The 14,772-nt window shown below is 36.7% G+C and overlaps 1 protein-coding gene across 2 annotated transcripts; it reads left to right on the forward strand.

The window, feature by feature from the left end:
- Positions 1-237: 237 nt before the first annotated feature.
- LOC149827753 (peptidyl-prolyl cis-trans isomerase CYP63-like) lies at positions 238-14,304 on the forward strand. Of its 2 annotated transcripts, none has more exons than XM_090019595.1 (14): positions 238-377; positions 1,290-1,399; positions 1,553-1,607; positions 2,041-2,129; positions 2,262-2,286; positions 3,847-3,885; positions 3,957-4,074; positions 4,683-4,843; positions 4,916-5,282; positions 5,405-5,538; positions 12,440-12,668; positions 12,770-13,171; positions 13,257-13,337; positions 13,553-14,304. In XM_090019595.1, exons 2-14 carry the CDS (start codon positions 1,322-1,324, stop codon positions 13,941-13,943), a joined length of 2,169 nt encoding a protein of 722 aa, XP_089875721.1. In that variant the 5' UTR covers positions 238-377; positions 1,290-1,321; the 3' UTR covers positions 13,944-14,304. The 2 variants fall into 2 exon arrangements, with proteins under 2 accessions (XP_089875721.1, XP_089875722.1); XM_090019596.1 differs by having other exon boundaries at positions 242-377; positions 13,559-14,304.
- Positions 14,305-14,772: the final 468 nt, after the last annotated feature.

Below are 14,772 nucleotides of genomic sequence, written 5' to 3' on the forward strand. Positions count from 1 at the left end.
GTTAAGATTTTATTTTTTTTTCAAGTGACAGCCGAAGCTAGTCTTCAGTCCTGGGGCCTATGTTGGGCATAAGCTTGTGCAAAAAAAGCAAGAATCTGACTATGTTCTTAACAAGGCTGTCAGATCTTTTTTTTAAGCCCTGGCCCACAAACAGGGCATCCTCACCGCCTCTTAAGATACATGCTCACGCACCACATTAACCTGCACGTTTCTTTCGGTTCTTTTGGATTTCAAGACGAGAGGGTTTACATTAAGTTTAGGTTTTTACCCCCTCTGCTTCGCTCCCTTGAGAGAGAGAGAGAGAGAGAGAGAGAGAGGGGGGGCGCACCCTAAATCTGTCGACCTTCTTCTCTCTGCGTCCGCACCCTCTAACCTTAGTAAGTGTATCCTCCAAAACCCTAATTTTGTTTTCTTCGTTTGCTTCTTTTCTGCGAAGAATTTGCATCTCTTTCGTTCGATTATGCTGGTGGCTCCGGATTTCTTCGTCAAGTTTTTGCTTTTCGATGTGGATTTCGCGGTTCTGTTTCTGCAATTCCATCGAATTGGTTGCTCTTTCTGTTTCTGGGTTTGCACGCGTGTTTGTGTGCTAGGTTTTGGGTTTCTTGCGGTTTAGGGTTTAGAGATCTCCGCTTGGTTTTGGTGTTGTTTGCGGATGAGCGCATGTAGATTTTCTTTTTGCTGTTGTGTGTTTGTGCGTGCACGCATGTGGGAGTGTATCTTTTGTCGTGTTAGTGGGTTGTGTGGGATCTTATCTACTCCTGAATTGTTTGATTTGATGCTTTAGGGGTTACAGTTTGATGGTTTTGTTAAATGCGCTTAGTCAGTTCTGATCAGTGGGGGTGGGGGGGGGATCTTGAGTTTGTCCAGAAACATGGCGTGGGTTGCAAACGCAGAAATTCTGTAGGAGAAAACAAGTTGTTTCATTCCGTATTTTATTGGATTTTTTTTGTTCTCGGTATATTTTTGAGTGGTTTGAAGATGTTTTGGTTACGATCGGTAACGAGTTGGTTTTCCATTGTTCAGTTTGTGGGATCTGGTAAATATGTTCTGGGACAAGCTATATGTATATACTTGTTATGTGGTATTCTTGTGAATCAGCTCTAGCTATCGTCACACGCGGTTTAACAATCTTTTCCTCTTCTTTCTATGTCACGATTTCGATCATGCTATTGTTGTCTTGGATAGTTCATAACTTCTTAAAACCTGTTGCTTTCGACTTTGGAAGAAGTTTTAGTTCGAGTATTATATTGAGTCTAATATACTGAGATACTGTGTTTTTCTTTGATTAGTTCAAGTTGCAGCAACCACAACGCTGTGAGAGATGGCTAAAAAGAAGAATCTTTTAGTGTTTCTCGATGTATCTATTGGTGGAGATCCTGCAGAGAAAATGGTGTTCGAGGTATGTTGGCAAATAAAAGTAATGCCTGTCTTTGGTCTCCCCTTGGCCCTTTTGAAGGAAAGCTTTTCCTTTTTTTTTGTGTATTTTAATTTTCTAAGCTTTGGCATTTCTGTGAGTAAAAGTGTAACAGTGATTTTATTATGAAATTTGCAGCTCTTTTCAGATGTTGTTCCGAAGACTGCAGAGAACTTCCGAGCACTTTGTACTGGTACATGTTATTCCCTTTCTTTTGTAGCTATCTGCCACCTTTCTCATTCTATAACTATAAATAATGAGCTGGCACATCTCTGTGATTTAAAGTTTTTATTTCAGTAATCATAAGAGTTGTTAAATCCAAAAGTTGTGGATAGGTAAATTTTATACTTGAACTATTAATAGCAGCCTTCCTCTTTCTGCAATGAAAACAAAGAGGTGGCGTTCTGTTATGCAGATTATCTAGTTAAAATGATACAGTAATTCTCTCGACTGATATTTTACTCTTCTGAAAATGACAATTCTTTTTATGATTCTGTTACAGCTTACCTGTTAGAGTAGAATAAATTTACAGGATTTCTGTATTGCACCTTATTGTGTTTTGTGCCAAAGTTTTTCTTTCCTCCCCACTTTTAGAAGAGGAGGTTGATATTTTTATGCTTTTGCAGGTGAAAAGGGTATTGGAGCTTCCACTGGAAAGGCCTTACATTATAAAGGATCAATTTTCCATCGCATAATTAAAGGATTTATGGCTCAAGTGAGTATTGAACTTATCCTTTCCTGGGCTTGTGTAGAATAAAATAAGATTTTGCAAGTTCTTATATTTCTTTTTTTCCAGTATTAGATTAAACAAACATGGTTTTGATTTTTTTTTCCTGACTCATTGCAGGGCGGTGATTTCTCAAAGCGTGATGGTGTGTCTTTTTGTTTATGTTGATTGGTTTGATGAAACAATATACTTTTATTCAAGTTCATTATATTGTACTGCATGGGACCTCTGATACTATGATTTATTTGTATTGCCATTACGCTATGATACAGTTATTTCAATATTTGTACTACAATCAGTTCATCATTTTCTTAGTAAATAAAAGCTGGTGCATGTTAGGAATCAAATCATATCTGGATTTAGAAGAGTAAAGATGAAGCATGCAGGACTGTGAAGTAATCTTAACTAACAGGTACTAATATACTTCTGTAAAATTGAAGTTCTAAAACATAACTTAGCCAACAAAATACATCTCATAAAGACAAATAGCACTAGTCAGTGTATGGTAAGGGGGAAAAAGAGATGTAAGAACTGATCTACCATTCCAGGGTTCATTATAGCTGTCTAAAGAAAAAATGAAGATTGTGCATAACTTCTTGTTGACTGCAGTTATGCAAATGAGCACTTCCCAAGTCAACCAATAAGAGTAACATGCTTGCACTGTTCACAAGTAGGCTTTGAGTAACTAACAAATAAGATAATGGAACTGCCGTGAACCTATGCACGACTTCCAGAGTTTCTGGCTGGTGTCTAGTACAAGTAGTGCCGCATACATAGGGCACCTCCAAAGAAATGAGGACAGTCTTTCTGTAGAAGTAGGGTGATCCTAATCCGCTTCCTTTTTTCTTTCTCAAGAGTAGGAACCCTGGGGACCACTTGTCCCTGTGGAGCCTGTTTTGGGGAGCCAATGCCAATTCCTTGCCGAGGACGACCCTCCATGAGTACTGAGTTTCCCCTCCGTTTTTAGTAAAAAAAAATGAACGTAGGACTAGCTATAATGATTTCACTTAGAACAGAACTTATTTGAATTTATATCTATGTTGATTGTTTTGCCATTTGTTTTTAGCTTATTTTGTTTTTTATTTGTGGGAATTTCACATGTAAAGTTTAGTTCTGCCTAAGTGTTCTGAGTGTATGTCAAGGATGGAAGTCTCATTGCTTTCTAGGTATGAGAAATATTAATCAAGAATTAATTCTCCTACTCTTTTTTCTTAGGAAAGACACACATAGTTTTGCTTGTAGTCACATATAGCAATGTCGACTCTATCTTGGCAGTCAAAATCTTGGAATATTGTAGATTTTTTGATAAATCTAGAAAAAATGTCAGGAAAACCACAGCATGAAAAAATGGAAGTTACAAAAGATACAAACCGAAAATATAAGTTTTAGTAACTTCTTTAGAAAAATGTAAGAACATGTAGAAAAGTTTTAAAAATAAGAAAATGAAGGATGAGAAAAATCATGTCTAAAATTCAAATAAGAAAATAGAAGGTTTTGATTCTTTGAAATATAGTGATAATTTCACAATGATAGTATGATGATATTTTCATATTGTCAACATTTTGAAATATCACTTGTCCCCTTTTAATTGTTTTTAGCTGTTATTTGGGTTTAAATGAATTTAATTCAGTGGTTGATTTCAGTTCTCATGAATGTTTCACTGGAAGGAATGCATTAAGCTATAGTTTTTATAAACATTCTGCAGGAACTGGTGGAGAGAGTATTTATGGCGGGGAATTTTCAGGTAATTGTGAATCTTGCTTATAAATTTGGACACTTTATCTAGACATGTGATAATCCTGATCTTTTCTGCAGATGAGAACTTTAAGCTGCACCATGATGGACCTGGTCTCTTGTCGATGGCAAATGCTGGCAGAGACACAAACGGTTCTCAATTTTTCATCACCTTCAAGGCTGCACACCACCTTGACGGGTACATTTATCTTCTCTTGCTATCCATGAATTTTGTTGTTTTGCTTTTTGTGTTTTGTCTTTTATTTTATTTTTTTTCTAGTTATTGTACAGACATTGACACAGGCACGGAACAGGACATGGACATGCTTGGTATGGGATGGGAGTTTGTAAAACTAGGACACATGGGATGCAGTCATATATTACACACTCATGACATGCACACATACACACAAACACATAAATATGGAAAGCAATTAGACATGAATATCATCTGAAGTTCAGATTCTTAATAACATTTCTAATCATACCAATAAACACAAGTTGAAAATTGAAAAATGATGTAATCAATGTCAGATTTTAAAAGAAAATACACACAAGTAAATATAAGATAAACAATCAAGATCATAAAAAATAAATATAGGGGCACAGTGTTGACTTTTTCTGACAGATCTTTGTGTTCATGAAGTCTCATGCTGTGTCCTGTGTCATGTTCGTTCATGCTGTGTCCTGTGTCGTGTTCGTGTTGACACTGGACACACATGCTAAGTGTCCTTGTGACAGGTTTCTAGATTTAGCTTAATTTATTGATATCAGCTGGTCATATAATCTTTGGATGATTTCTCGCAGTAAACATGTCGTGTTTGGGAAGCTTTTGCAAGGCATGGATGTTGTGAAGAAAATTGAACAGGTCGCTACAGATCAAGGGAGACCAACCATGCCTGTAAAAATTGTCAATTGTGGTGAATACTTAGAAAATAAAATCCAAGGTGCTGTTGTGACAGAGAAAGGTATTACTTTGATATCTTTCTTTTGCCTATGTTGCAATTATCATGGTCCTCATGTGTATTCATTCTCTGCAGATAAGAGAAAATCCAAAAAATCAATGGCTACAAAGGATTCCTCTTCTGAAGATGCTAGCTATGAAGAAAAAGGGAGGGGGAAGCGTAGAAGATCTTACAGAGACACACGAAAGAAGCGAAGGAGGAGACACTATTCTTCTGATTCATATACTTCTGATGATAGTGATTCTGACTCATATTCTTCCGATACTGAATCTGATTCATACACATCTTCATCAGATATTAGTTCTTCCAGTGATGACAGGCATAGGAGGAGAAAGAAATCTTCAAGAAGAGACAAACATAGGCGTGGGAAAAGGAAGAGGGACAGACGTCGTGAAAGGCGCCGAAGACGGCGTGACAGAAGGTCGAAGCGCAAGTCCAAACGGTCTGTTTTATTATTATAGTATATCTTAATAATTTTCAGCTAAATTTTCCTGACCTTCATTGCTTGTTTACTTGTTATGCTTCATTTTGATGGGGATTTTGTATTTATAATGCTGATTTCAGGAGCTCAGAAAGTGAAAGTGATTCAGAGAGTGAGAACACTAACAGAAACATTACAGATAATGAAGCAGATGCTCGGGGTCCTGCTCAAAAGGCCAAGATTTCAGCACCTGTAGTGGATTCGCCTCGTGTTCGTGGTATGTTGATATTCCTATTTTATTGTTGGAATTTTTTCTGTATTTCTTTGCATAGTCAACACAACTTGCTGGGGTAAACAATGATGTGCTGCTATGTGGTGGACACAAGACCCTCCAAGGGCGTGTTTTAATTGCAATTGCGTAACTAGTGTCTGGAGATTCTATGATTGGAGAATCCTCGGATTCCTACAATTCTCAAAATTTATCTGTGTATTTGGAAATGGGATTCTGAGAATCCTACAATTTCAAATAACTGAAGAACCCCAAAAATCATATTTGATATGCTTCTGCTCTGATGAATGTGTGCATATTTTCTCAAGGTTAATACCGTCAAGGACATCAACTTTTGGCATGTGTTTCAGGCATAATTCAAAAAATCCAGTGAGTCGTGACTTGACTCACTCAGGTCAACCCAGTGATTCGGCTGGGTTTTGCTAACTTTTATCATATATATATAAAAATAGTATAAATATATTATATGAATAGAAAGTGCATGCAATGGCAAAAGTAGAGCGGAAGATAAATATAAGCCAACTGACAACCACAAGTCCACTAGGGACAACACAAGAAGCCAACTAGGGCTTGCAATAAATATAAAAATGGAGGATTTTATTAATGAAATGCTTAGCAAAACACACCCAATAAATGGGGACAATATGTCCCTATTTATACACAACAACACAAAGGAGAGGGAAGCCTTGGGAGCTCCCATAGAGGCGTAGGGAGCTTCGAACGGGGAGCAATTCCAGTGGCTCTATTGGTCTTTCCTATAAAGCCCCTTATGGCTAACATAATTACATTTATTAAAAAAACAACTAATCTATTCCTATTGGACTAACCTAGTTACATAGTGTGAAATAACCAAAATGCCCTTGTTGGGCATTATACATTCTTTTATATTTAAGAATATATATGTAAATACATACTTTAGCACCACTCTTCAAACTTACTATGTATACACTGAAAATTTGTTAAGTAAGAATATGGAATGAGGTGCACCAATAACTTTGGTAAAGAAGTCGACAAGTTGATACTCAGATATGGTAGCTTGATAACTCCTTTCAGATATTTATCTCGTATATAATGGCAATCCATTTCATATGTTTGGTGCGCTCATGGAAGGTGTGATTGCTAGCAATATAGGTGACACTTTTGTTGTCGCAGTACATCTTCAAAGATCTGGAGATGTCTATTCTCATATATCTGAGAAGATTTCTTAGCCATACAAGTTTCGTAATTGTCGTAGCCATAGCCTTATATTCAGCTTCAGTAGTTGATAGTGAGACCTTTTGGTACTTCTTGTACCTCCACAAAATCAAGAGTCCTTTAAAATAACTAAAAAACTATTAGTTAAGACCTTATCATTTGAATTTTCTTTCCAATCAACATTAGTATAAGCAATTAAATCTAAAGATGAGGTTGAAGATAAGAAAAGTCTTTTATTTATAGAATTCTTTATGTATCTTATAATCCTCAACGCAACACTCATGTGTACGGTGGTTGGAGCATGTTGAAGTTGACTAGCACAAATATTAGCAAAAAACTTTCATTTGACATAGAATATAACCCTTGAGAGAATTGGTGACTTCAATACCTAAAAAATATCTTAAAAATCCCAAGTCAGACATATCAAAATTTTCTTTTAAAATATTATTTGATTTCATTAACTCATTTGTTCGCCATTTCATGTTATTATCATGTCATCCATGTATAGTAGAAGAATAACAATATTGCTACCTGCACTTTTAACAAAAAAACAGTGTTAGTATAACAAGAATGAAAACCCAATTGAGTTGTAACACCTACTAAATCTATCATATTAGGCCTTTCTAAGTCTAAGGATTTTTTCTTTATCAATACCAAAGCCCATCGGAGGATCCATGTAAACTTTCTCATTTAATTCTCCGTTGAGAAAAACATTTTTGATATCAACTTGATAGATAAGCCATTTTTATATGGAAGCAACAACTATTAAGCTTTTAACACTAGTCATTCTTGGCTACAGGTGAAAATGTTTCTTCATAGTCAATCCCGTATTCTTGATATTAGCCTTTGGCAACTAACCTTGCTTTATTTTATATTGCTATTAGCCTTTGGCAACTAATCTTGCTTTATTTTATATCTCTTAAGACTTTCATCACTCTTGATTTTAACCTTGAACACCCATCTACAACCTACTTTTTCTTTCCTAAATGTAAAATAGCTATTTATCATGTTTTGGCTTTCATAAGAGCATCTAATTCCACTTTCATAACCTCATTCCAATGAGAGAAGTTTTTAGTATCATTATAATTAGGTGGTTGGTGATAAGAGTGTAATGCTATTAAGCAAGCTTTATAGTTTGGCGACAAAGAGTCATAAGACACAAACCTATTGGGTGGAATGAAAGTACGGCTAGATCTTCAAAGGTCAGATTATTCTCTAGAAAAATTATGATCAATCTCTAAATTTTCATCTAAGGGTTCTTCTTCGGGAGAAGAATATTTTTTTAATGCATTTTGAGGATTAGTTTTCTTACGCTGAGTATAAACACATATATCTTTAGTAGATCTCTCATTTACTATATCACTATGTTTAGTATGACTATCATAAGGTTCTATATTCATTACTAGGATGATCATCATCAACATCTTCATTATTCAAAGACTTATCATAATTAGAATTATCATTTCTTGGAGCGAGATCAAATAAAAATGTATAGTCTACTTTCTCTTTGTCATTTCTTTTATCAAATCATTATTATTTTCTAAGAAAGTCACATCTTTAGAAACATAAAGTTTGTTGTTTTTGAAGTCAAAACATTTATATTCCTTTTTGACTTTCCCCATATCCAATGAAAACACATTCAATGACTTTTGAGAATAATTTATCTCTTTTGTGTAGGAGTACAAAGCATTTACAAAAAAAAATCTTTTGAAGTCGGATGCCATTTTAAACAATTTTTCGCAAGGAGAAATATTTTGCAAGGATGATGATGACATTCAATTTATTAAATATGTGAAGTTAGAACGGCTTCGGCCCAAAAAAAATTGGAACATCTTTAGAAATAAGAGTCCTAACGGTTTTCATAATATGTCTGTTTTCTTTTCGCTAGCCTATTTTTTGGGGGAGTTCTAAGACATGACCTTTGATGGCAAATTTCATTTTGTTTTAAATAGTTTTGAAATTTATTTGACAAATATTCTCCACGTGAATCAGATCTAAGTATGAAAATGTTGCTTTGAAATTAATTTTTGACTATCATATGAAATTCTTTAAAGAAAGAAAATACATTGGATTTTAAATTGAAATAGTAGACTCGTACATATATTGTCAAATCATCTATAAATGTCACATAATATGAATAACCTCCTTTCGATACAGTTGGAGAAGGACCCCAAACATCCAAATGCACTAACTCAAGAGGCCTTTTAGAAATGAAAGTTCTATTTGAAAAAATAATAGATTTCATTTTGTAAGTATACAATCTTTGCACAACATTTTTGTCATTACTAAATTTTTTCTTAAAAGGAAAAAGATACATTTGTGAATAGCTTGGATTTCTAAGTCTTTTTTGCCAAGTTTCAATATCGTTATCTTGGACATAGTTACGAAAAGTTTGTGATAGAAGAGATAGAGTTCATGAAATAGAGATCTCTGCTCCTATAGCCTTGCTCGATCCGTTTCTTGGACCGGAAACCCTACACAAAGCAACCTTTAGATGAAAAGGAGATTTCACATCCATGGTCAAAAATTTGAGATACGAAAAAAGAGTTTAAATTTAACTTAGGAACAACTCTAATTTTTGGAACAAAAAGGTTTTGAGAATTTTTAAAATCTAAATTTTCAATACTTTTAATTTTTAAAGATGTTCCATCGGCGGTATAAACACAGGGCAAATTTAAGTTAGTTCATACACCAAACAAAGCTATCTCATGTGGGGTCATACGAAAAGAAGCTCCCGAGTCAAGAATCCATGAGTACTCACTTGAATAAGAAGAGGATGCAATGTCGACACCCGATGTAGAAGATAAGATTTGAATTTTTTGAAGCATCATAGTTAGTTGACAAAGAGTGTCTTTTAGTTCACCTTTACTCTTGCCTTCTTCTTTCTTTGGTGTGGATTCTTCTACGGAAGCCACCTTGTTTATAAGTTTTTGACAAAGCGGTCTAATATGACTCGGCTCATTGCAAAAATGACAAATATGTTTTTTTGATCGTTCATAGTTTCACGAGGCATTTTATATTTCAAATTGTCGATGTCTATATGCTCTAACATTGTTTTCGGGTCTAGATACGATTAATACTTCATCCCCTCTTTTTGCCATGCCAAGATGAGTTTTCTCTTGGCACACTTTGGCAACCACATCTTTTAAAGGAAATGAAGATATCCTATGAACGAGAGAAGATCTTGTTTGTTCAAGCTCCAGGCATAATTCATACAAAAATTGAAAAAATGTTCTTTTTCTATTTGTTTTTTCCTAAGTTTCATATCTTCGGTGGCCACCCATTTTTTTTTCAAAAGTGCCAACTCATCTCAAATAGAGGACAATTCACTAAAAAATATCAATCACGGACACTCATGTCTACTTGCTTGATTGTTCTAATTTTTTGTTGCAAGTAATAGTCTTGCAAGATCTTTTTGAATATACAATATACATGTCTTTCATGAACAATCAAGCTTCATTTGCGTTTCTTGACAATGTTAACACAAATTTTTATTTCAACGTTGTTCATGAACTATGCAAATATCTTTGCATGATTACTCTTCCAATCTTTTATTTTTGATTGATGATCTTCAATAGCTTTGGATCGAGCAGCTCCTTTAAGAGATTTTTCTTGACTTCCTTCAAGTTTGGTGAGCTTGAATTGAGCTTCGGGAATCAAACCTATCACATATCCCAAAAGCTTCTTTCCTTTGAGATTGTTCTCTATAGTGGAGGCCCACATCATATAGTTGGTACCATTGAGTTTGAATGAAAAATCAATTTTGTGATCATGCTCCATTTTAATGATAGAGAGAGAAAGAGAAAAGTGTGGAAGAATACGTTCACTTACAATCCCCACAAACACACGGACACTTTTGGATGCTTGTTTACAAACACAAACACTTTTCACAAGATCAAGAGCACTATGACTCTCATACTATGTAATGAAATGAGCGAAAGAATAATATAAGCCAACTAAGGGCAGACAAAAGCACAATGCAATGTGCACAACTAAGATTACTAAGGACAACATATGAAGCCAACTAGGGCTTGCAATAAATATAAAAATGGATGATTTTATTAATGAAATGCTTAGCAAAAAGCACCCAATAAATGGGGATATGTCCCTATTTATACACAACAATACAAAGGGGAGGGAGCCTCCCACCGGCTATATTTATATCCGGTGGGAGCAATCCCAACAGCTCCATGGGTATTTCCCATAAAGCCCCTTATGGCTAACATAATTACATTTATTAAAAAAATGAAAAAACAACTAACTACCTATTCCTATTGGACTAACCTAGTTACATGATATGAAATGACCAAAATGCCCCTGTTGGGCATTATATATATAAACCTTAACATCTATGACATCAAAATATTAAAAATGTCACTTACAGTTAGATAATACTTCGTGATACAATACAACTGATGTCAACAAGTACCAAGTATGAACTATAGAAAGTAAATTCGTCTTACTCCACTGTTTGACTCCACTAATAATGATGATTTGTAGACTGTCCAATTCTGCAATTAACTGTCCATGGAAACTTGTGAAACTGTGACATTGATAAAAGTATTCTGGATTGTCAATGCAAAAGCAATGTATCAAATGCAGGGAAGCTGTAAATATTTGGTGGCGCAACTCTCGTGCTTCTTTTGTTACTAGTGTGTGGTGCTAGGGTGTGGTTTGGGTATTTAAGTGAACTGGTTTAAAATATCCTTTTGAGAAAATGGGCAAAAAGGGGGTAATGTTTGCTACCCTCGTGTGTAAGGAACCTCCTAGTGAAAATTTGTAATATTTTTATTTATTTTTTTTTCAATATTTTTGCACATCTGACCCTTCAAATGTGATCTACATGTTTAATTTTAGTAGAAACTGACCTTTGGATCATGTTCTTCTGACGTATATGTCAGATTTTATGAGGATTGAAAAATCAACGGCTTACAATGTACCAAATTTTAAAACCTCAAAAAGCATATTTTTACTTCAAAGAACTATCATGCAATGGTAAATTCCTACCTATATAACACAGACTCTTCTAACAGGGCACCGCACCTGCACCAGGTGCAACACTTGGGCACAACTTCCTTTGTGTTAGGTGAAGTCAACCACACTGAGGTCTATTTCTATCCAAAAGTCGATTCACTTAATCTTAATCAAGTCTATTTTTATCTATATTATATATATATATATATATATATACATAAATGCACACATACACGTGTAGTGTTAACTTAAAACTGTTAAAAATTATATATATACCCTCTCCGGACTCTGCACCCAAGTTTTTTTAAAGTGCCCCATCCGCACTCTTACCCGCACCTATGTGACATGACATATATTCTTACTATTTTAACCATGTTGAGCACATCTCAAAACAACCTCCTCCCCATATGAGTTCCAACTAAGGGGTTCGTTACCCACGCCGGTAACAAATGCTATCCTGGCAAAATGTATTATAATTAGGACGATTTTATTCCTAAAAATATAGTTTAGTAGTATGGACTAATTGTGCATATTATTATATGCGCTTACACTTGCATAGCTGAGCGTTTATGGCTGACACCTATTGTTTATTAAATTGTCTAGAATTCATGTGGGTGGTTAATGATGTGTTTGAAAACTCTTGATGAGTAAGCTATTGTAAGATTTATTTGATCATGAATATCTTTGATTTGCATGACATGTTTTTTTCTTCTTTTTTCAGCAAAGCAATCTCGGTCACCTGAGCCAGAAAGACAAAAAAGTGTTGACCGTCAAAAGAAAGAGGATGCAAAGGTTACTCAAGAGAATGCCTCACAAGAGGCAAGGGAATTTTCCCAAGAGAATGGTGAACTACCACATAATGGGAATGCTGTAGAAGAGAAATCTGAAGCCAAATCTGACAAAATTGTTGACAGGAACTCTCATTCAGATGACAATTCAAGCAAATCAAGGTTTTTCATCCTTCATTGGATAGTGAAATTTCAGACGAACTCTCCCTGTGCAGCTCTATGAAAACGTGTCTGTGCATGACCACTAAGTTCTATCAATACAGGAGTCTGACACCAAGTCCAAAAAGGAGTCGAAGCATGAGCCTAAGGAGTGCAAGAAAGAGTCCCAGTCCGAGCTTGAGTCCCAGAAGAAGCCCAAGGAATAGACCAGAGTCACGAAGCATGAGCAGGAGTCCAGTGAGACCTGCTAGCCAGGGTAACCGCAGGAGTTATTCAAGGAGTCCTGTGAGGAACAGGAGCCCCGTGAGAAAAGCTCCTACACCTGTTTCAAACTATGGCCGTAACTTGTCGAGAAGCCCTTCCCTAGATGGGTCTCCCAAACGCGTCAGGAGAGGCCGTGGTTTTAGCCAGCGTTACTCTTATGCTCGTAGATATCGGACGCCGTCTCCAGATCGTTCTCCTGTACGTTCTTACCGTTACAGAGCTCAGGAGAGGGACCGGGGCAGGTATGCAATATCAGCCACTGCGATGGTTGGTAGCATGTTGTCATGAAGACCTTACAGGCTTACACATTGCTTTCCCTTTTTCCAGGTATTCTAGCTACAGAAGTTATTCTGAGCGCTCACCTCCAAGAAGGTATCGAAGCCCACCAAGAGGCAGAACACCTCCCAGGTCTCTCTCTCTCTCTCTCTCTCCAGAATTTCACCTGTGAGTGCTAGGTCATCCAAGGGAATGCACTAATATTTCATTGTGCTCAAAACCCGGGTTGCATGCACTTTATTTCAATGAAGGGCATTTCCTGCAAGATGTTCCGTCGCTCCTCTCTATTTGATTGTGTGCCAAATGTCGCAGATGTCCAACTCTTTCATGTGTATTTTATCTTGTAGATACAGGAGCAGGAGAAGCCGGAGCATCTCACGTAGTCCAGTGGCCTATCGTGGCCGTGCTAAAGACCATAGTCGTAGTCCAATTCGGAGCCGCAGTCCGCTAGATGAACGGCCTGCCGCGAGTGAGAAACTGCAATCACGTCTTGGTCCTAGAGGTAGCAGCCATGCTTCAGACAGAGGAAGATCCGTTTCAAGAAGCAGGAGCGTATCTGAGGCAGGATCTTCTCCAGATGCAAGGGCTAGGAGTCGTGATGGCAGAGGGAAGTCTAGGTCTCCACCGTCCAGAAACAACCGATCACCCAGCGGATCCAGATCCAGATCGAGTTCCCCTGCTGTAAACAAGGGTTTGGTTTCTTATGGAGATGGAAGTCCAGATAATGGAACGAGGTAGTTTTTAGTGAGTTTGAGAGCTATTTGGCGACAGCTTAGGATACCATTATACTTTTCCGGTTCTTTTGAGTAAGTTGGGTAAGGTAGCTAGCTTACGTGTTGCCTTCCCCTTTGTTCCTTCTCTGTTCTGGAACTCCTTTCACTTGTTGATGTAGATTGACCTATCTTAAGAAAACCTTCTGTTTTGGGATTTCCTTCTCAGTGTGCTAGGACACCGACCCAGGTTCCCTCTTTTGGGAGGCGATGGTAATAGGTATCTCCCTGAAAATTTGGAAATTGATAGGTTATTGCTTCATTGTGGTTACATGGTGTGTCTGTACTGACTTAAACGTTGGCGATATAAATTTGACAGAACTTCCTCATTATGGTCGTTAGCAGTTAAATGCCCGAGTCATGGGTTTGGACCATGACTCCACGGGTAGTAAGTATGGTGCATGAGGGGGGCTTGTCATTGGAAAGAAATCTAGGAATTTTATAATATGTGGGGTATCCGAATAACATATGGAGTTGTTTCTGGCTTACGAAATACCAATTACTAATTGGTTTTGCTTCGATTCTGTTTGGGAGGTACCCACCTCGAGTTTGAGGGAAGTCTGAACTTGAATGAACAATATAAAATGGTAAGGTTTGGATCGACCTAATGGAGCCAAATCAGGCTATCTGAGAATCCCTCATGTTGTTGCATTCTGTAGTTTACTCGTGTGTAAATATGTATAATTTTGGAATCCTTAGAAACCACTTGGAAAGCTTTCTCTTATGCTTTGGCTTGCGCAGGGAACACCCCAGGTTTTTGAACTTGAGATTTCCCTTCATTTCAAGGCAAATGCATG

The sequence above is a fragment of the Nuphar pumila genome, chromosome 10 (genome assembly GCF_984573655.1).
Source record: "Nuphar pumila chromosome 10, dmNupPumi1.hap1.1, whole genome shotgun sequence".
Lineage (NCBI taxonomy): Eukaryota > Viridiplantae > Streptophyta > Magnoliopsida > Nymphaeales > Nymphaeaceae > Nuphar > Nuphar pumila.

What these genes read in the sequence shown, in the direction of transcription:
- LOC149827753 (XM_090019595.1), top strand. Translation starts at nt 1,322, where the DNA reads ATGGCTAAAAAGAAGAATCTTTTAGTGTTTCTCGATGTATCTATTGGT. An exon ending in CTTCCGAGCACTTTGTACTG is followed by an intron (nt 1,608 to 2,040) that starts GTACATGTTATT and finishes ATGCTTTTGCAG; the next exon opens with GTGAAAAGGGTATTGGAGCT. An exon ending in TTATGGCGGGGAATTTTCAG is followed by an intron (nt 3,886 to 3,956) that starts GTAATTGTGAAT and finishes TCTTTTCTGCAG; the next exon opens with ATGAGAACTTTAAGCTGCAC.